Raw genomic sequence first — 23,202 nt, 5'->3', positions numbered from 1 at the left:
AAAGTTAATTATTATGTTTGCAGATCCTTTGAACACCAATACTTTTTGATTAAAAAAATCCAGTCTTGAACATAACTGGGAGGATTTGGTACTTGTTCAAATATGTAACAAAATACTATTAAGGAGAGCCGGAACATAGAAAACTTGAGAATGCTTCCCCAAAAGATTGATAAGGAAGTTGGATTAATTTGTTTTTCTAATGATAAAGACTTTTTCTATTATAGTCAATATGGGACTTCATAGATGTATTATATGAAAATATATATGAGTAAAATGTATAATTACAAATATAGAAATGTCAACGTGCCTAGAATAGAAAAATATTGCCTCCCAGCAAGTTCAGACTAAAGGTTTATCTTGCCTGACAACAGACTCTTGTACCACTCCCTGGAGAAACAGATGAAATCGAATATACATTTAGACTCACATTTTTAATGGAGTTTTCAGTACATGGCAACAAATAACTTCATCAAGTAGCATAATAGGAGTGTTGTAATTTGTTCATTATATGTAAAATATAGTTTCAGCTTCAGAAATTGGATAGCAACTATTGTCAAGTTTAGTGAATGAAACAGATATCCAAGAGATTGGCATGGTATTTACATATTTTAGGAGAGAATCATTTTTATTATTTATTACTCTGTATTTTAAACATATTTTTCAGCTATTGAGCAAATCACAATCCTGTCCTTAAGAAAACAACAGTCTATAAGTTAAGAGTCTATTAAAGCATGTAAACTATAGCACCCCTAAAATGCCACTATGGTGTATTAAATTTTGTCAAGGACAGAGAAAGAAACAATTTTTAAAGAGGCAAGTGGCATTAGAAGCCAGGGAATGCTATTTTAAAGGTTTCATAGTGCTTAAAATAGGAGCACTGCCTCTTTAAATTTAAGATAAGCTTCATTCTGTGTCTGAAAGATGAACTTGAAAGCCAGAAGGTATTTCCTCTCCTTTCTTTTGTCTCAAGATTAGCTCAAAAAAAATCTCTTAGATGAGACCCAGCCCAGCTCTCACATCCCACCTCCACTCTCCACTCCACCCATCCTGACTGCCCAATAATAAAGATGAAGAGGCCTCTGTTTCTTCCTTAGAGTTGTGCTTTCTTTGTCCAGATTCATTTTCATGAATTTACGAAAAGCTAAAACCAGAAGGCAACTGAGAGGAAAAAACAAGGTCTTATAAGGTAAATACTGAATAAATCATAACTTTTAGATGAATTCTTTCTTCAAACATCCACTTTTCTGATAACCCTTTTGTATGGACTTTAACACTGACTGAATATTTATTCCTTAATTTCTACCTAAGTGGTCTAGAAAATTCCAACAAATAGAGAGAAATCAACATGAAAACAAAGGTTAAATAATGTGATTTCCTTGCTGAAGGATTCTGGGGAAAATGTGTTTGGGAGCTGTACGCTTGACTCCCTTGCTATTTCTTTCTTTTTTTTTTTTTTTATTAACTTGAGTATTTCTTATATACATTTCGAGTGTTATTCCCTTTCCCGGTTTCCGGGCAAACATCCCCCTACCCCCTCCCCTTCCTTATGGGTGTTCCCCTCCCAACCCTCCCCCCATTGCCGCCCTCCCCCCATAGACTAGTTCACTGGGGGTTCAGTCTTAGCAGGACCCAGGGCTTCCCCTTCCACTGGTGCTCTTACTAGGATATTCATTGCTACCTATGGGGTCAGAGTCCAGGGTCAGTCCATGTATAGTCTTTAGGTAGTGGCTTAGTCCCTGGAAGCTCTGATTGCTTGGCATTGTTGTACTTTTGGGGTCTCGAGCCCCTTCAAGCTCTTCCAGTTCTTTCTCTGATTCCTTCAATAGGGGACCTATTCTCAGTTCAGTGGTTTGCTGCTGGCATTCGCCTCTGTATTTGCTGTATTCTGGCTGTGTCTCTCAGGAGCGATCTACATCCAGCTCCTGTCGGTCTGCACTTCTTTGCTTCATCCATCTTGTCTAATTGGGTGGCTGTATATGTATGGGCCACATGTGGGGCAGGCTCTGAATGGGTGTTCCTTCAGTCTCTGTTTTAATCTTTGCCTCTCCCTTCCCTGCCAAGGGTATTCTTTTTCCTCATTTAAAGAAGGAGTGAAGCATTCACATTTTGATCATCCGTCTTGAGTTTCGTTTGTTCTAGGGATCTAGGGTAATTCAAGCATTTGGGCTAATAGCCACTTATCAATGAGTGCATACCATGTATGTCTTTCTGTGATTGGGTTAGCTCACTCAGGATGATATTTTCCAGTTCCAACCATTTGCCTACGAATTTCATAAACTCGTTTTTGATAGCTGAGTAATATTCCATTGTGTAGATGTACCACATTTTCTGTATCCATTCCTCTGTTGAAGGGCATCTGGGTTCTTTCCAGTTTCTGTCTATTATAAATAAGGCTGCGATGAACATAGTGGAGCACGTGTCTCTTTTATATGTTGAGGCATCTTTTGGGTATATGCCCAAGAGAGGTATAGCTGGATCCTCAGGCAGTTCAATGTCCAATTTTCTGAGGAACCTCCAGACTGATTTCCAGAATGGTTTTACCAGTCTGCAATCCCACCAACAATGGAGGAGTGTTCCTCTTTCTCCACATCCTCGCCAGCATCTGCTGTCACCTGAGTTTTTGATCTTAGCCATTCTCACTGGTGTGAGGTGAAATCTCAGGGTTGTTTTGATTTGCATTTCCCTTATGACTAAAGATGTTGAACATTTCTTTAGGTGTTTCTCAGCCATTCGGCATTCCTCAGCTGTGAATTCTTTGTTTAGCTCTGAACCCCATTTTTTAATAGGGTTATTTGTTTCCCTGCGGTCTAACTTCTTGAGTTCTTTGTATATTTTGGATATAAGGCCTCTATCTGTTGTAGGATTGGTAAAGATCTTTTCCCAATCTGTTGGTTGCCGTTTTGTCCTAACCACAGTGTCCTTTGCCTTACAGAAGCTTTGCAGTTTTATGAGATCCCATTTGTCAATTCTTGATCTTAGAGCATAAGCCATTGGTGTTTTGTTCAGGAAATTTTTTCCAGTGCCCATGTGTTCCAGATGCTTCCCTAGTTTTTCTTCTATTAGTTTGAGTGTGTCTGGTTTGTTGATTTCTGTCTATAAAGATTCAGAAATTTCTCTGACTGAGGAGAGGGTGTTGATCTCCACTGAGAGCACTTTCTTTCCATGTTATCATTTCTAACAATGGACCCAAAGTAGCTAGATATTGTCCATTTATTAGTTAAACAGATGTATTAACTAAACATCAGAAATAGTAGAACATACATAAGTTATTTCTGTTTGGGAATTGTTTGTTTCTTTGTTTTAATGGTAGTGGAATTATATTGCTTATTTGGGTTTTTTGTTTGTTTTGTTTTGTTTTGTTTTTTTGCTGTTGTTTGTTATTTTTGGTTTCTCTGTGTAGTTTTGGTTGTCTAGAATTCATATGTAAAACAAGCTGGCCTCAAAGTCAAATTCCCCTGACTCTTCCTGCTGCTGGGACTAAGGGTGTGTACCCTAACCTCCTGACATATTTCTGGCATTTTTAAGTTTCTATTTATATATGACAACTCAATGGGCAACTAATAGAGAAAAACTTTGTACCTTCCTTACAGGGAATTACTAGCAAGACAAAATGAAGTTCTTGATCCTGACTGTGACCACCTTGAATTTGGTGATTTTCTTTCCAGTAAGTTTTTTGTTTTCAGTATTTAATATAACAGTAGTTTTAAAGAACTAAACATTGATGAGGGAAAATGATCTTAGAAGATAAGTTTTCATAAAAGAAATACTATAAATAAAACATCATTGCATGTCACATGCACATATTTGTTAAAATTACTTATATAAAAATTTTAAATCACTTATATAAGCTAGGCCAGGTAGGGCACACCTAAACCAGAGCTACTCAGGATGCTAAGACTGGAAGATTGCAATTTCAAGTCCTATCTGGGCACAGAATGAATTTAAAGCCATCCTATGCAACTCAGTGAGATTCTATTTCAAAAATTAAAATCAAAAGTAGACTAGGGATGCGATCAAGGGGTAGCTCTCTTACCTAGCATATGTGAGGTCTTGGATTTAATCCCTAGTACCACAATTAATTATTTAATTATAAAGTTGAACAAAATATAGCAGAAGACCTTGCATGGCAATATAGCTTTAAAGCTTCTCATACCCTTTTCCATTGTAAGAGATTAGTTGTTAAGACTTTGCCATGCAGGGTACTTAATTCTAACATCAGCTTCTCCTCACAGTGGTATTGTATATTTTTGACTTAATTAAGATGAAAACAGAGACTTTCAGAACAGTGTCTTATTTGATAGAATTGGTGTTATAAGTTGATATGTGTTTTTTTAGTAAAGCATGTACAAGGGGAATGTCATCAAGAAATTGCACTTCTTTCCCTTTAGTATAATGGAAGTCAGGAACTATACAGTCAGACAAATCAACATTTTTCTGCCAATCCACCTTTATGCAAGCAAACGGCAAGTAACCCCTCATATACCCCCAAAACAGAAGAATATTCATCTACAGAAGATTCAAACAGCTATCCTTCACCTTTCGATGGGATGGAAAAGATGAATGGATCTCCCTCAGAGGGAAACCACTTAGAGATGGTTCAAACTGATGTGTACAACTTCCCTCCATTGGATAATGATGTGCTACACAGCTTGTTCACGGATCAGAGTTCAATCAGATTTGCTTATCCCAAAGAGACAATAGACAATCCAAAAAGCAATGCTTTGCCCTCTGCTGGTATCATTCACATTATTCCTGCTATTTCCAGCTTTGCACCTAATTCCCAAATAAGACCAAGAAGGATAAGGAGGCCTCTTTCTAGTGAAAATGGCATTTCATCTCCCATGCCAGTGACCTACTACCAGTACGAGTTTGATCTCTCTGACACTCCTCACTTTGATAGAGACTCAGAAATAACTCAGAGTCTTGAACATTTCTCATCCACTGGCAGAACTAAAGCATTGTTTGCCTCTGATCCTGCTATAGACATGCAAAATTCTTTGGAGAAGCTCACTGCCTTGGCAGATGAGAGTGCCCTTGTCACACTAAAGGAACAATTCTTTCCTGAAGCTGGTACCACTACTAATGAGGAAGCAGAGCAAGATGTATTCTTTACTGACTCTACACCTCCCATAGAAGAAAGTATACTTATTCCAAGGAAACGCTTTATAAGTTTGATAGGTAAAGAAAAACCAGCTCTCTACACAGAAATAGAGTCTGAAGAAGAAAAAGATCCAACCTTCCAGGAAATAGAAGATATTCCATTCTCTCATAATTTACAGCATTTTGAAAAAGATGGGTTCCAAGATAGATCCACCACAAACTCTTTTTCCCGATTTATTGCTGTACCTTCTACTAAAATAACAATAAATGAAGCAGAGGCAGAGGATGATGCTGACTTTCAGGAAACAGACGATATTCCATCTTCTCATAATTTACAGCATTTTGAACTAGAATACAAAAACTTTGAAAAAGATGGGTTTGCAGATACTGACACTACAAAGTCTCTTTCCCAATTTACTGTTGTACCTTCTACTAAAATAACAATAAATGGCAGAGACCTTATAATTCCTGGGGAAGAATATGTTGATGGCCTGTATGTCACTAACCCTACAAACAAGAAAATGTACTTTAAGCCAATGGCCACCAGAGTGAAAATTAATAGTTTAGATGAAAGTACTAAACACAATGTAGAGACGGAAGGTAGTACTGAAGTCCCTACTTCCAGTAATTCTATTCACCAAATTGAAAGAATGGGTTATTCTAGACCACTTAATATATATTATGATGTTATCTCCAAACCAATTTCTGATGCTAAAGAGGACCCGTATATGGCCTGGAACACCATCAGAAATAAACAACTACCTTCCACAATGTACAGCAGAAACATCATTGACCTAGGAGATGGCTATCAAGCCCATACTGACATCACTGCAAAGAAGAATGACAGACTGACCAACAAAAGACAAACAGCAAGCAATGAAGGAAGAAATAACATTCATGTAATGACTGATGCAGTAAATGATAACTTCTATAAAGATAAAGACGACAGTAAAATAGACTTGGCTTCCATAATTGATACCTGGCCAGTAAAGAAATATATCGTCAAAAGTAATGATATTAACACTCTGAAAAAAAATCCTAATGACCTAGGAAAGGCTTCCAGTGACCATCCTAAAGTATCTACAGATGAAGAGACTATATCAGTTGATGATTTAGCTGTCCCTTTCAATCCTTCTCAAGGAAAAAATGCTGTTAAGGAAATCTCCTTGACAACTATTTTGTTACCTCAAAATTATCTTCCTAATAAGACTTCCAAAACAGCATCAGAAGTAGCAATGACCACAGATTCTCATGAGGCTGAAAACATATTTTCTAGCCCACAACATGAATCAGAAACCTCTTTTAAGGAAGATGCAACATTGAACTATGAAGCTGATCTCCAAAGAGCAGAAAGCATGAAGTCAGAAGAGGAAGAGGCATTTGAAGATGAAATCATCAGGGATTACATTGAAAACAGCCTGGCTAACACACAATATTCAACCAACCCTGATGCATATGACACTACAACTTTCAGGAGGATCATCAAACCCAGGACTGATCAACCTGGATTGGAAGTTCTGGAAAATATGGTCTCAAAACTTCCACGCAGAAGTTCTAATCCTGAAGTTCAAGGAAAAATGACTGCAACAGATGGTAATCGTGACTCTAACAGTGATGAAAGTTTTAGTGATAACATTTACACAGTGATGGAGGAAAATGACCCAAACATTTATATCTTTACCCCAGAAACAATGCCTAGCTTTATAAGAAGAGGGTCCAGTATTCCAATGAAAGATAATACAACTCCCAGCAAAGCTAAGAATCATATAAGCAAAACAAACTTAATGGCAATTTTGAATCAGTTTAATGTCGCCAAAATGCCACCAAATGCCACCATACTTTCTCCTGACATTTCTGCCCTTGAATTTCAAGAAGGCAATGGCCACAATAGCAACTTGGTTCCTTCTGTAGAAGAAATCCGGCCCACAGGACTGAGATTTCTGTTAAGGCCCAATCAGAGAGTGTCTAAACGTCCAGTTTTCCTTGGGCACAGTGGCATGTCACCTGATACACTAGTGACATCAGACGTACCAGAACCAACAAAAGAACACTTGGCTTCTATTGACTGGGAGATCATTGATGAACTGAGTGCTGTTAAGCCCTTTCCCCAAGTCTCTTCTGTTCCTCAGGAGGATCCTATGACTTTTCCAAAGAAAGTCATAAGGGTAACCAACCTTTTCGCCAGTGAAGATGGAGACATCAACAGTAAAACTGATGGCATGACTCTCTCAGCTAATAGAGCCCTCCAAAAAGCAACCTATGAAAGCAGAGGGATAAACAGAGCAGCTGAACTCTCAAGCCGCCATGTCCAACAATCAGCTATCAGTCCATCTGCAAATGGAGGGGCCACCCCAGGAACTGAGGCTAGCTCATCCTTCCGTAATGACAAGGCTGTCGAGGAAGAAAAATTCTACACTTCTGGAGATAGCATTCCAGTGGACTTAGAAGACTTAAATATAATGAAGGTCACTCCATTCATTCCCAAGCCACTAGTTACTTCTGCTCAGCGGAAAGGATTTGGAAGTTCAAAAACACCATTTTATCCTGGTTCCACAATGAGCACAACAAAGTTGACAAAGGTTCAGGCTAGAGATCCACTTCTTGATAACTTGGAGCAGCCAGCCATAAACTCTTATGTTAAAATCTATCAACTACCCAGGAAAAGAACTTTTTCTCCTAATGACTTTATTGAAAACAGCAATTCTAAACCACTAACAAGTAAAACCGTCATTCTTGTTCCTGAAAACTTAATCAACAACTTCGGTCTCATAAGTGACAGATCCTTGACCCATTACTCAGAGATAGAACCTATGGCATGGAATATCATTGAATCCTTTGATCTTATTAATGAAACTGATGATCAAGAAAACGAAGCCATCGAACTTCAAAGAGACTTTCACCCCCTTACCTTGAAATCAATTGTTCCTTCTAAAACTTCAGCAAATGTTATCAGAAATTCTATAAATTATGATACAGGCTCATCATCTACTGTGAAGAGAAAAAATATTATTGCAAAGGTGCCACATTCACAGAACAGCAATATTCCTTTGGCAGAGTTTGGTTTCATCTCCAATGATGAATTTCCCTTAGTTGATGATTCCGAAGATTTAAGCAATAAGGTTTCACTCCCCTTTTTCCCAGTGAATACAATGGACCCTAGGGAAGGCACCGTTATGTTTGAGATAGACGACAATTCTGAAGGAGAGTCTGTGCTGACTGAAGAAGGTGGGTACAAAATATTTCTAGCTCTAAAAAAGCCTGCAAAACCTTGGTTAATTCCTGATCCCTCCACTGAATATCTTGAAACACCTGGTCCACTAACAAGTATCTCTTGGAGTAATTCTCCAACTGTGTGGCCTTGAAATAAAGACTGATTATGCTGATTTTATTCATGCTATTGCTTACCTTAAGAGTATATATCTTAAATCCAGCTTCTCAAACTTAATTTATCTTCCTTTTCATTTCATTGTATATATGGAAAGAATATAGATGCCATTTCTTTTTAGGAAAAGTCCTCCTGGTACAATATATTCTATAGCATAAGATATGTACTATATATGTCTGAGGATAGTGATTGTGAATGTGTTTCACATAATTATGTTTTTGAATTAATAGATAAAGCAAAAAATCCTTTATTAAAATATACATATTCAGATATTTCCCCAAAGACAAGTGGATGTCATGCACAACACACCACAACCGATGCTTTACATCGTCTCTCTAACCCAACACCTTCAGAGGTACAAACCAAAGAAAGTTAGTAAGCTGTAACACCCAGAGAAAAACCAAGAGCTTTGATATGGATACCATTCCTTTCCAAAGATCTGATGACTGTGACAGTACCAAAGCTATGGACCCACAGATCATCTCCTAAACAATGCAAGTCAGAATTTTCCTTCTATAGTTTAAATAAAATATTTTGGAGAAAGTAAAACAGATGTCAAATGTTTAAGGGGCATGCAATTCTCTTGGAAAATCACCAATAATTTTCTTTTCAGACACTGAATCACAATGGATACTTAGAATCTTGCTATGAAAAATAGTTATAGCTTTCTTAGGAAAAACAAAGTACTAATCCTTTATGCCCATAAAGCGAATACTCCTCTCTCCAGTATATCTGCTTTAACTGAAAACGAAGCAAATTATTGTATAATACAAGGTTTAGTGGTGCTTCTCTTTCAACTCTGCTTCTTCCTGATTTCTATAAAAACATAGAATTTTTAATCGATACAGATGTTAATTCCTCTTTTTCTGAAAGATATCTTACATAAAACCAAAAAGTTTATTCTCTCAATTGGGACAAATAGCAATATTAACTATTGTTATCTTTTATAATCATCTCCCCGCCCCCACGTGTATGTGTGTGTGTGTGTGTGTGTGTGAGAGAGAGAGAGAGAGAGAGATTGATTGATTGATTGATTGATTGATTGATTGCCTGAAACTCCCATTGTAACTGCTAATAAACTACTGGAGAGGATGTAGTCTTAACATTCTGAATGTTGGAAACCTACACCACTAAAAAACGATAATATCAGCAGCACTGGAGTCTGTTTTCAGATCCAGTTTTCTTAACTGGGTAACTGTCTCAGCAAGAGAAAGCATAGTATACATAAAACATTCTTGAATGGCTTTCTCTTGCTCTACACTGGTTGCTAAAGTAACACCACTGGGTCTTCCAACAACAATGCTCACATTGAACCTAACATATCTTTCACTGCTGATATCAGGGACAAAATGTTTGATACTGATCTTCTACCAATCGTAAGTCAAAACCAAAGCAAAATTTCAATTCATTTTTCTATTTTTTTATCTAATGAACAAAATGAACAGAATTTCTTTTATAACATGAGACAACTTTGGCTTCTACAGTGGAAGACGCAACTTCTGACACGTACTGTTAGACATGTCGCTTTATAGATGGAAATGTAATAGGAACGATAGTTATCTAAATGGAAATAAAGCTTCTAGAAAACACTGAGTCCATATCTTGAGACTAAAGATAGTATTGCTGATGTTAAGTCAGTCAGTGAGGACCCTATCCATGCATCTAAAGCTGTTACTCAAGCTTCTACATTCTCAAGGATCCCTTCTAGCTAGATCTGTTTCCCCTGAAACCAACTCCATGAGAAGATTCACACTTCCTATTAAAGAATCTTTATCTTACCCAAGAGAGAGAAGATTCTCAATAGGAATTTAACATAGCTAATCTTGAAAGAGAAAGTACTGAATTTCAAGCACCAGGAAGTAAGATTATCATCCACAAACCCATTTTTGAGAAAGAAAAGCTACTGACCATTTTTAAATTCCTTTTATACTTTAAGCTAACAAAGATTTGTGAGGAAGCCACATATTAAGAGATTATGTTCATTGCTTATACATAAAGACAATTGCTATAAATGTTTGCACTGCTGTAAATGCCATTTTTCCTCTGAACAAAGAAATAGTGATGGCTGAGAACACAACATCCTTCCTAAGAATAGGGCCCAGCATCTCAACCACTGAATAGAAAGAAGACAAAACCACAGGCGTTAGCAGACAATTCTCCAATTAGCCTTTCCTAGTGTCTCTAAGATAGGAATTGTTTCTGAGTAAAGAAGATATTGAACATGTGACTTCTTTAGTGACTTTATATGAATGAGAGTTGATTCAGGTAAAATTAGTAATTTAGTTCAGTGTAGTAGTCCATGTCTTTAACCCCATCACTTGGGAGGCAGAGATGGATGGATTTCTATGAGTCAATACCAGCCTGGTCTGAAGAGTGAGGTTCAGGACAGCCAGAACGACACAGTGAGAAGCTGTTTTCAGAAAAAAAAATTACTCATTTTTTTCTTTGCTTGCTCAAAAACTGTTAAAATGTTTAAGCTCCTTATGAACAGGCATTGTGGTAGCTAGTTGATATGCTGCTTGTTGGATAGTTGATTCTTTGAAAACTGTGCGTGCCACACTTCCTGATAGCTCTCAAGATACTCTCTGCACAAAGTAAGTGTCAACAATGGGCATCACTCTGACGGCAACCTTTTCAAAGTTTCTAAGTTTGTTATCCCTGAAAACCATAAATGTACCTTCCTAAGAACTAACTAAGGAGCAGTCTCATTTTTGCAAACAGAATTCATTTTTCACAGAAGAAAAGAGTTTTTTTCATGAACCCAATGAAGTTACTACTTAGAAAAAATACATAATCACTGAGCCTAATACCTCAAAATTCAAGCAAGTAGAAGATATACATGAGCCAAGCAAGCTTTTGCTAACTACCAAAATAAAACTTGATAGATGTAACCAGATAATTTTTCTAAGAAAAGGTCAGCTAGGGCAAATAGTAAGATATGGATTCTAACTATGAAGAGGCTGCTATGCATGAGAAATTAATAAATGGTAATTAACCCTTAAATCAGGTAATATCCATGATGCCAATGATCTACAAAAAGAGAACCTTGTATTATTCCGTTTAAAAAGAATAGTCAGTTTCGAGACTGTTAAAATTTACCACATGCTTTGTGAACCTTGATGGATGGTATACAAGATAAAGTGACCTTTAGAAGGTACAGATGCTGACAACTTTTACCTTTTAAGAGAAATACGGGTGCTACAATCACTGTGACTGAATTTTACAGCAATACTAGTAACAGAAGGGGTAGCATGACCACAAAAGCAATTATAAAGTTTAAACGTATTTAAATTTAGCATCAATTAAGATGGAATTATCGCTTTTTCTGGCATAGCTAGCTGAAAGTTAAATGCTTATGAAAGAATATTTTCTACATCATTTCAATTATGTCCAACACATAATCATATAAGATGGCTATCAGTGTTCTATGGCTTACTTTGTTATCCTTTTGGGATAGTGTATATACACAGAATATTTTTCTCCTAAAAAGACATCCACTCTTCTCTGTATAGCATACTTCATCCTGAATTTATATTCGCAAAACACTGAATGATTAATGGAGATTTTAAATGAGCCCTCCATTAAATGAGCCAATTCAAAGGATGACTTTATTCTGTGTCTTCCTATATCTAACTGATGATATTTCATTTATAAACCAATAACTTGGATCTATACCTATCATGATTTCCTTCTCTGTGACAATGACAACATTCCCAATATCGATAAAGACACTGGGCCATGATATGATAATGCAAGTGAGGCCAAGGCAGGAGGATCCTGAATACAAGGACAACCTAGGTAATGTAGGCAGACTCTCTCTCAAATAACCAACAGCAAGGAAGCAAAAGAAAAGAAAAAGCACCACTTTCAAAATCGGCAGTGACAACATCCTGAAGTACAAAACCCTTTCTGGAGAAACCACTGAAGCTTTGTAAATGATTGCATGTCTACAGATATTAGTATCATATCTCTGCCATGCCAATCAACTAAAAGGAAGCTGTGAGCACTGTTTCCATAGTTGATGGAGAAATAATTTTGATTTTGAAATGGCGGCTACCACTCACTCTAGTGCTTCCACCTCTTCTCATGTTAAACTTGTGTGAGTCTGAAATTTGCATTTCCTCTGATCCATGGGGCAAGAGATTGGCTTTTAACACTGACACTGAAAAAAATTTCCCCCACAATCTAATCAACTAAACCTTATTGTCAATCACACAGTTATTGCCCCTTAAACTAAGCAGCTTATCTACAATTATTTCCTGCTACAACATCATTTGCAAATCCATCTGAAATGAATAACTTCTGGAGCAGCTATGGTTGCTTCAGCCCTTATTCTTTATGCCTTGTGAATTTAAATACATGACAGCAACTTCCTGTCAGAAAAGTCTTCTGAGGTTGAAATAATAATTTATAGGGGCAGAAATCCATAAAAAAAACCCAAACCTACAAAACTTGATACAGTGTGCCTCAAGTTAACTGAAGAAAACACAAAAAGCCTTACCAATCTACTAAGTATTATTATTATTATTATTATTATTATTACTACTATACTTTAAAAATAATATTTTCCTCTCAGAATAAAAGAACTGACAAAAGTATCTGCCACATAATTATCTTCTTTATTCTTATTCACTATCAAAAGTGTTTTTAAAGTTTAGTTATTTAAGCACCATGAATCTCAGAGAAAAGAATAGCCCTGCTTCCTATAATACAGGGTCACTTACTTGTAAAACAGTTGATTTCAACAAAGATAACTGAGAGCCTTCCATCATCCTGAGTGTCGCTTACTGACACTAAACCACAAAGTACCTAACAGGCTTGAGTATGTCTGTGTTCAGGGGCACTAGGCCAGGTCAGAAAGCATACACTTGTAACTAGAAACATGGTAAATCCTAGGTTCTCTAAAAATAAAATACTTAGTGTGGGTTTTTATTTTATAGTCAGAACTCCATCATCTTTTCTTCTAATATTAATACTCATTCTAGGAGATGTCTAATCACAACCAAGAAACAGCTTCCATGGTGAGCCCCTGTCATTACCTGGGTGATTGATGTAACAATCCCCATAATGACCAATGCTTCAGTCACTATGCTGGGCACAACTCCCCTGCCCAGGGATGCCACTAAGCCCAGAGGAAAGATCTGTGAGAGTGCTCGGTGCTCCTCTGCCCCATGGCTGAAGATGGATCTCCCAAAATTTATTCTCGTCCTCCAAGAGACAGCAGTAAAACACCAACAGAAGCGGACATTTTCTTTGGGGCTGACAACACTATTCCTAAATCAGAAACAACTATTACCTCTGAAGGAGACCACATTACTTCAGTAAATGACTGCACCGCGGATGGTGATTTTTCAACTACAGTCAACAAGCTCACACCTACAAAGGAAAAACTTAAATTAGAAGAAGATATTGAAGCAAGTCTGAAATCAACAACTCTTCCAGAGAAAGAAATTACCACTCCGACTGAAACTACCAACTCCAAACCTAAGGAATCAATTACTGAAAATTTCATTCCGGTGAAAATTGGAAATATCTCATCCCCAGTTGGCACTGTTTCTTTAATTGATTTTTCCAGTAACATGGCGAAGGAAGACATCCTCTTAGCCACCATTGACGCAGAAGACAAAGAAGTCAAACCCACTACTGAGCTCTCTGAAACACAGGAGGACAGCTCTGCCAATGATGAGGATACCTCTGTACCTCCAGATGAGAATACTGAAACTGATGTTAGTTCTTCAACTAGCTCTGACGTTCCTGATGATGGAGCTGTCCAGGTCACTGACTCCTTTAGTCCTGAGTCTGACGTCCCTCCCTCTACTGAAAAGGAGGTCACCACCATTCCAGACAACGTTGCAGAAGACAAAGTAACTAAGATTGACTTGATTGTTTCAGAAGATAGGCCCAAAACTGTGACTAAATTAAGTGACTCCGAAGAAGAAAAATTTATCACTGTTTTTGAACTCACTAACTCAGCTGAAAAAGCCAAAGATAACCCAGAAGATCCTTTAACTGATGAGGAGCCAGCTGACGGAGTTAATACTTGGGTGGAAAAAGATGCTGCAAATGAGGCAGAGTCTCATGCTGTTCTGCTTACCGCCGTTGAATCTAGGTACGACTTCGTTGTCACTGCCTCCGAAACTAACAGCGTCGTCGTGGAGGAACCACACGTTGACACAAAGAATTCGCCTGAAAAGGATGCAGCAGAGTCTGTCACTAATGTCACAGAGGAATTTCCTTCAGTGACCTCTGTAGTAGAACAGAGTGGGAACAAGGAGGACTTATCTACCAATGACTCCGGTATCTTTAAACTGCTCAAAGAAGAACCAGATGAACTCATGATGTAAAACCAGTAACATAAGGGAAGCCACATAGACACACATGATGGGTTAAGAGATAGTCATAATATCTAAGAAGTTACTCAGCAAGAAAAATCTTTAAAAGAAAAAAAATACTGTGAGCATTTAAGGCAAGTATATCAGACTTAGAACGTACAGATAGTCGTGGATAGAGGTCATGCAGCAAAACACATTAAAGAGCAATTTTAAAACCAACCTCAGCACTTCTTAGGTTTCAGTTATGTAACTACTTACCTTAGTGTAAAATCTTTCCATATTTTAGAGGCATGAAGAGGGCAAGTAGTGGAGGAAGTCATTCTTTGCAATATTTAATGACGTGGCATTTGGTTCATTCTAAATATTATAATTTAGTGAAATTAAGGATGTAAAACGAATCAAGAAACATGTAAAAATTACTGAGGCATTAAAAAGCTTTCTGATACTCCTTTTCTAAACATTTTCCTTGTTATTACCACAGATGTATTCTCTTTAATTATAATACAGATTGGAAACCTTCATGAATGTAAGAATCAAAGTTCCTTGTAATTTTAATATCCATGTGTAACATAAGAAATCAGACATCTTCTCTCGTATTTAATGCTAGTTAAAATAAAGTGTTAGTTTTACCTGTGTATTCATTTGGAAACATAATATATTAACATGAATTGACTGTTCTTCCTGCTAAGATTTATATCCTGAATTTTTGTCAATTTTTTTTCAGATCTTAAACGTTGACTATTGTACTCTTCTTAGACAGTTGGTTAGCAATTCAAGGACACATATCTTCATTCTTTTCTGATTCAGACTTTTCAAGTGGGTCTGTTGTCACTGGGCTGATTCTCCTCAATAAATTATTCTGGCAGCAACTGATTTACTGTGTGATGTATTTGATATTCTGGTGCAGAATTCTTAAGAATCTTACATGAAAAATTAAAATTCATTGGTTAAATAAAACCAGAAATAGGATCTTCTGTAAAGATCTGTAATTTCATTTTACTAAAAATGAAGAAATCAAAACAGGCTAAAACACCGAGTAAAGAGCAAATATCGTATATGAGAGGGAGTGGGTTTAAGTAGACTCTGGCCTAGGATAATTAAAATACACACATTTAACTGTGAGATTATGAGCACTTCAGATCATGGCTATTGTGGCTACTTTCCCTCAAATAATCAAGTATCTGGGAAGAAAATAAATTGGAATATTGTTTAAAATATACTCTAAAACTCTTTTACAAGTCTGTTTCCCCAAATAAAGATGACAAGTCTACCTAAGCATATAACAAAAGGCCAAAGATTAACATCCTCAAAACAATGTATAGTCAAAATTATATACAAAAATAACTAGTGCACAATCCAAAATCAAATAACTAGAAGAACATAACATCATATTTGGCAATGCAAAGAGTATTACCCTTATTATGGAAGTATTTTCTCAAAGAGAAATACCCGTAAGGTCTCACCAACAGGACTGGCAAAGCATGAGCCATGAGCTGTATAAAGATGATCACAGGGCCCCAACTATACACAAAGCGCTACAAGGAACTCAGAAAGGCTGAGAGTAGGAGAAATAATCTACAAGGAAGAGCACACCAATTGGTTGTCCCATACCAAATAGTACCCTGTAAACATGCATGAAAGCAATGTCACACAGATTGAACAGGCTGTATTTAGGACTATACAGTATGTACATATACAGGTAGGCATGGAGCAATTAATGAAAAAGAGACCATGGATTTGAAAGAGGGCAAGAAAAAGGATATGGGAGGGCTTGACAGAGTAAAGGGCAGAGGAAAATTACATCAGTATAAGCTCAAAACTAAGAGAAAAATAAAGGCCCTGGATCTCACCTGACAGCACCATGGAGCTGGCACTGGTAAAGGGGGTGGATGTAAGCCATTCTGAGGGCCCAAGTGTGGGAGAGCTAGTCTCACCACTCTTGTGCCGTGAGGTGGTGTGAGAATGGGGTGCCCATTCCCTTCCCTCATGGTTGCCCGCAGCAGTCTGAGAGCTGGCCTAAAGGAAATGAGAGCAGGAGGGCTATCTCTGTCCCCTCACTGGCATTAGCACTCCAGAGAACAGCCTTGCACTTTGCCTGGACAACATGCTGGAGTTGTGCCCTGACGGCAAAGAAGTGGGTGAGCCAACCCCAAGAGTGTAAGAGAGGGAAAGCTGGCCCAACGCCTTGCAGATAGGGCTGCACGTGGGTGAGTGGGCCCTGTGCTTGACTAGCCTGGTGCAATCTGCCTCCTGTCCATGGCAGCATTGGGTGGCCTAGCTGGAGCAGTGCTGGAGAATTCCCCTGGTGTTTCAGAAAAAGGAGAGCCAACACACCAACCAGCTTTGATACAACCCAGACCTAGATCCAGAGCTCTGAGTTGGCCCACCCCAAAATCTGTACCATGCTTGGAACTTAGGAAAGGACCAGTCCTGGAGATCCAAAGCTACAGGATCCTTACAATACAGGGCAACAACAGAGGAACCAGGAGTCCTGATGAGGATCCAATACTGATGGTGTCACAGAACCAGAGATCGCAAACCAGAACACTTACAAGTGAAGATGTATGGACAGAAGGATTTAAAAGTGTGATATACTACACCTTTCATGATGAGATGCTTGCTATCCTCTTTTGTTTGTGTGTGTGTGTGTGTGTGTGTGTGTGTGTGTGTGTGTGCGCGCGCGCGCGCACGCGCGCGCGCGCATGTGTTTATTTTGGGAGGAAGGATGAAAGGGTGAAGGGGGGATATGAGGGAATGGGAAGATGAACACTAGGAACTGGTGTACATGATGTGAAACTCACAAAGAATCAATAAAAAGGGTTTTTTTTAATGAAAAAAGCATGAACAATGTTTTCATATGTTTTAATCATATTCTTTTCCCTACCCCAACTCCTTTCACATTTATCCTAACTCTGCTCACCTAACTTGGTGCTATCATCTATCTGTCTGTGTGTCTGTCTGTCCTGTCTGTCTGTCTATTCTCCTAATTCAGAACTTGTCAAACCACATAAAATTACAGTAAACATATTTTAAAATATAAAACTATTGTATGCTATTATTAACCACTTGACAATTGACTAATTTTTTTAAATTAATTTATTTATTCTCTTTATATTCTGGTCACAACCCTCCCTCCTCTCCAACTAATCACACCCTCACGAATCCCATCCTCATTATCCTCAGAGAAGGAGAAGGCCCACTTGGGTACCACCCCCTTATGAAACCTTAAACAGCAGGACTCTCCCACTAAGGTCTGAACCAGGCAGTCCAGCTAGAGGAAGAGGTGACAATGGTAGGAAACAGAGTTGGTAACAGCCCCTACTCTGATTGCTAGGGGACCCACATGAAAACCAGCCTTCACATTGCTGAAATGTGTAGGGGGTCCACCCCCTTTATGCCCTTTGTTTGGTGGTTCAGGCTCTGTGAGTCCCCTTGGGCCCAGGCTAGTGGACTTTTCTTGTGGTATCCTTGGCCCTCTGACTCTCCCAGTCCTGTCTACCATTCTTCCACAAGACTCTCCAATCTGCCTGATCTTTGGCTGTGGGTCTCTGCGTCTGTTTCCATCAGCTGATGGATAGAGCATCTCAGCAGATGGTTGTGCTGGGCTCTGTTGTATGCTACACTCTACAAGCATAGCAGAGTATCAACTAGTGTCAGCGGTTGTTTCTCTCCCGTGGGGTGGGTCTCAAGTTAGGCCAATGATGAGTTGGCCATTTCCTCAGTCTTCACTCCATCTTTTTTCCCTGCACTGATTGTAGGCAGGACAAATTTTGGACCCAAGATTTTGTGGGTGTCCCCCTCCCTCCACTGGAAATCTTGTCCGGCTACAGGAGGCAGCCACTTTAGTCTCCATATGCCCTGCTATTAGGAGTCTCAGTTAAGATCACCTCCATCGATTCCCAGAAGCTTCCCCTGTCCCAGGACTCCAGATATTCTCAGAAATGCCCCACACCAATTTCCATTCTCTTTCCCAGTTTGCCACTACCTCCTCCTCCCTTTCTCTCCATACCCGGTTCCCTCCCTAACCCCTCCCCAACTCAGTCCTGTGGTGTCTGTTTTATTTCCCGTTCTGAGTAAGGTTCAAGTATCGTCTCTTGGACCCTCATCGCCTAGGCTTCTCTGATCGCCTGGGCTTCTCTGATCGCCTGGGCTTCTCTGATCGCCTGGGCTTCTCTGATCGCCTGGGCTTCTCTGATCGCCTGGGCTTCTCTGATCGCCTGGGCTTCTCTGATCGCCTGGGCTTCTTTGGGGTCTGTTGATTATAGCATCATTATCCTGTATTTTGTGGTTAATGTCCACCTATAAATGAAAATATACCATGAGTGTCTTTCTGGGTCTGCGTTACCACACTCAGGATGATAGTCTCCAGTTCCATTTACTTGCCTACAAATTCCACTATGTCTTTGTTTTTTATTTATTTATTCTTCATTTATATTTCACTATTTAATTAATAGGTAAGTAGTATTCCATTGTGTAGATATACCATATTTTTCCTTATCCATTCTTCAGTTGAGGGACATCTAAGTTATTTCCAGTTTCTGGCTATTATGAATAAAGAAGGTATGAACATAGTTGAACAAGTATCCCTGTGGTATAGTGGGACATCTTTTGGGTCTGTGTCCAGTGGTACAATGGGGCATATTTTGACTCTGTGTCCAGGAGTGCTATAGTTGGGTCTTGGGGTAGAACTAGCCCAATTTTCTGATAAAACACCTAGTTGATTTCCGAAGTGGTTGTACTAGTTTGCACTCCCACCAGAAATGGAGGATGTTCCCCTTGTTCCACATGCTCACCAGCATGTGCTGTCACTTGAGTTTTCAAACTTAGCCATTCTGACCAATGTAAGATGGAATCTCGTGGCCATTTTGATTTACATTTTCCTGATTATTAAGGATATTGAACATTTCTTTAAATGCTTTGTGGCCATTAAAGATTCAATTGGGTAATTTGGTTATTGGTGTATAATTTCTTGTTTTGTATATATATTTTGAATATTAGTCCTCTGTCAGATGTAAGGTTGGTGAAGATCTTTTTCCCATTCTGTAGGCTGCTGTTTTGTCCTATTGGTGGTGTCCTTACCCTTACAAGAAGCTTTACAGTTTCATGATAATTGATCTTGGTGGCTGAGCTATTGGTGTTCTGTTCAAGAAGTTGTCTTCTATGCCAATGTGTTCAAGTCAGTTCCCCACATTTTCTTTAGATATATTGTCTTGTTTTATGATGAGGTCTTTGATCCACTTGGAGTTACACCCATATATTTTATACTATTTGTGGCTATTGTAAAGGAGATTGCTTCTATAATTTCTTTCTCAGCCCATTTAAAGTTTGTATAGAGAGGACACTGATTTTGTTTTTTTAGTTAATTTTGTATCCAGTCATTTTGTTGAAGTGGTTTATCAGTTGTAGGAGTTTGCTGGCAGATATTTGGGGTCACTAATATATACTATCATATCAAATGTGGATAGTGATACTTTAACTTCTTCCTTTTCAATTTGTATCCTCTTGATCTCTTTTAGTTGTATTATTGCTCTATCTAGAATGTCAAGTACTATATCGGATAAGGAGAGAGCAACAGCCTTGTGTTGTCCCTGAATTTAGTGGAATTGCTTTAATATCATCTCCATTTAATTTGAGTTGGCTGTTGGCTTGCTGTGTTCTTGCATTTATTATGTTTAACCATGCACCTTGTATCATTGATCTTCCCAAGACTATTTTTTTCACTGTAATTCATAATACTTTATCAAGAAGGAACCGATGTCAGCACTGCTATGTAAACAATGACAAAGATCAAAGGAAACACATCAGGGATCATGTAGACAGTAATATATATTGTCCTTTATATAATCAATGTATAGTAGTTAAGGAAACTTTAATCCTTATTAAGCAAACATTTTTTGCATACACTGCCTTCTCTTTATCTTTCTGTGCCTTTATCATTTGTTTGACTTTAAGCAATTCTGCCTGGATAGCTTTATCTCCTGGGCTTTCTCCTGTGCCTTCTTAAGATCAGCCAATGCTTGATCATATTCTTTCAATCCTTGCCATCCTTGCGCTTTTCGGTATAGTGCTTTAGTGTTTGAAGGGTCCATTTCAAGAGCCTCCAAGCAACTGTCACCTGCCCCCTGCCAGTTTGACATCTTCAATTCACAAGCACCAATATTCAGCACACAACTTAAGGCTCTAGGTTGCAGTCTGGATAGATCTGCTTTCTCAGTAACAGCCTTTGACCTATCCACGTACCTTAAAACCTTTGCATATTTTTAATAGCCATATTTTTTAGTCTATATCTGCATCCTCGGGGAAGTCTGGATGACTATCCCCAGAGCCGTCTTTGGGGAATATTCCTCAGTCATCCCCTTCTTTCAATTCTCCACACTCTGCAATAACAGAGTTTGGCACGTTCTTCACCATTCATTTCTCCATTTTCAAGCATCCTTGCCACACCGTGTCCTTTCATTACTTGACCAAATACCACATGTTTCCCATCCATATGAGGAGTCGGACCTGTTGTGATGAAGAACTGAGAATCATTTGTATTGGGGCAGGCATTTGCCATGCTCAGCAAACCCTCCCGTTCATGCTTACGGTGAAAGTTCTCATTTTCAAATTTTTCATCATAAATACTTTCTCTACCTGGCCCACTCTGATTTGAGAAGTCTCCACCCTGAATCATAAATTTCTTAATAATTCGGTGGAAAGGACATCCTTTAAAATGCAGAGGTTTCCCAGTTGTTGAACCAGTGCCCTTTTCTCCTGTATACAATACACGAAATTTTTCTGCAGTTTTAGGAACAGTATCTGCAGACAATTCTAAAACAATTCGTCCAACTCGCTCCCCGCCGATGTCCACGTCAAAGAAGACTCGCGGGTTCTTGGAATTGGAGGGCTTGGCTGCTGGGGATGGGTGGGACATCTTCTCTGCAGGCGCTGGAAAGCGGACACGAGTGCCTCGTGCGGGAGGGCGGCTCAAACTCTACCGCACGTCTACGTTATTTCCCAAGACTTTCAACACGATAGGTGTAGGATTTGTAAAAGACTTTTTCAACATCTCATGTGGGTTTTTTCTTTAAATTTGTTTATATAGTGGATTACATTAATGGATCTTCATATATTGAACCATTCCTATAACCTTGGGATGAAGACTACTTGATAATGATGGGTGATGTTTTTGATGTGTTCTTGGATTCAGTTTGCAAGTATTTTATTGAGTATTTTGGCATCGATTTTCATAAAAGAAATTGTTGTGAAATTCTTTTCTTTGTTAACTCTTTACGTGGTTTAGGTATCAGGGTAGGAGGTGTGGCCTCATAGAATGCAATGTTCCTTCTGTTTATATTTTGTGGAACAGTGTGAGGAGTATTGGTATTAGCTCTTCTTTGAAATTCTGATATGATTCTGCACTAAAACCATCTGGCCCTGGGCGTTTTTGGAGTGAGACTTTTTCCTTAGGGGTTATAGGACTATTTAGTTTACCTTATCTTGAATTAACTTTGGTAAGTAGTATATATCTAGAAAACCATCTATTTCATTTAGAATTTTTAGTTTTGTAGTGTACAGGCTTTGGAAATAAAAACCTAATGATTTTTCAGACTTCCTTGATCTCTGTCGTTATGCCCCCTTCTTATTTCATTGATTTGGATACTGTTTTTCCACCTTTTAATTACTTTGGATAAGGGTTTGTCTATGTTGATTTTCTAAAAGAAGTAGCTCTTAGTTTCATTGATTATTTGCCTTTTTTGTTGTTTCTAATTTATTGATTTCAGCCCTGAACTTATTTTCCTTCAGTCTGCTCCTTTTGGTTCTCTTTGTTCTAGAGTTTTCAGGTGTGCTTTTAGGTCACTAGCAGGGTATCTCTCCAATTTTCTTGTCATAACATTTAATGCTTTGAACTTTTCTCTTAACACTGCTTTCATTGTTTCCCACAAGTCTGAGTATGTTGTACCTTCATTTTCATTGACTTCTAGAAAGTTTTTAATTTCTTTATTTCTTCCCTTAACCACTAATCATTGAGTAGAGAGGTGTTCAGTTTCCATGAATTTTTAGTCTTTCTGTTGTTTAGGTCCAGGTTTAATTAATGGTGGTTTGATAAGACACAGGGGGTAATTTAAATTTTATTGTATCTGCTGAGGCTTGCTTCGTGACTGAGTATATGATCAATTTTGGAGAAGGTTCTGTGAAGTACTGAAAATAAAGTATATTCTCTTGTGTGTAAGTGAAATGATCTGTAGATATCTGTTAGGTACATTTGATTTATAACCTCTATTAGTTTCATTGTTTCTGTTTAGTTTCTGTCTTAATAACCTGTCCATTGGTAAATGTTGGGTGTTGATGGGTGGAGTTCAATGTGTGATTTAAGCTTTAATAAGGTTTCCTTTACAAATGTGG

At 38.3% G+C, this 23,202-nt stretch overlaps 1 protein-coding gene and 1 pseudogene across 1 annotated transcript; one reads left to right on the top strand and one right to left on the bottom strand.

Annotated features, from left to right (window-relative positions):
* Positions 1 to 13,627: 13,627 nt before the first annotated feature.
* On the top strand, positions 13,628 to 15,690 carry Cabs1 (calcium binding protein, spermatid associated 1). Its single transcript, NM_022263.2, has 2 exons — positions 13,628 to 14,951; positions 15,542 to 15,690. Exon 1 carries the CDS (start codon positions 13,657 to 13,659, stop codon positions 14,827 to 14,829), a length of 1,173 nt encoding a protein of 390 aa, NP_071599.2. The 5' UTR covers positions 13,628 to 13,656; the 3' UTR covers positions 14,830 to 14,951; positions 15,542 to 15,690.
* Positions 15,691 to 20,573: 4,883 nt separating this feature from the next.
* On the bottom strand, positions 20,574 to 21,747 carry LOC148001264 (peptidyl-prolyl cis-trans isomerase D pseudogene; annotated as a pseudogene).
* Positions 21,748 to 23,202: the final 1,455 nt, after the last annotated feature.

This window comes from Rattus norvegicus, chromosome 14 (genome assembly GCF_021556685.1).
Source record: "Rattus norvegicus strain SHRSP/BbbUtx chromosome 14, alternate assembly SHRSP_T2T, whole genome shotgun sequence".
NCBI classification, from domain to species: Eukaryota; Metazoa; Chordata; class Mammalia; order Rodentia; family Muridae; genus Rattus; species Rattus norvegicus.
The sequence above is the reverse complement of the archived record's forward strand: the minus strand, read 5'-3'. Positions and strand labels throughout refer to the sequence as shown.

Coding starts and splice junctions, on each gene's coding strand:
- Cabs1 (NM_022263.2), top strand. CDS start 13,657: ATGGCTGAAGATGGATCTCCCAAAATTTATTCTCGTCCTCCAAGAGAC.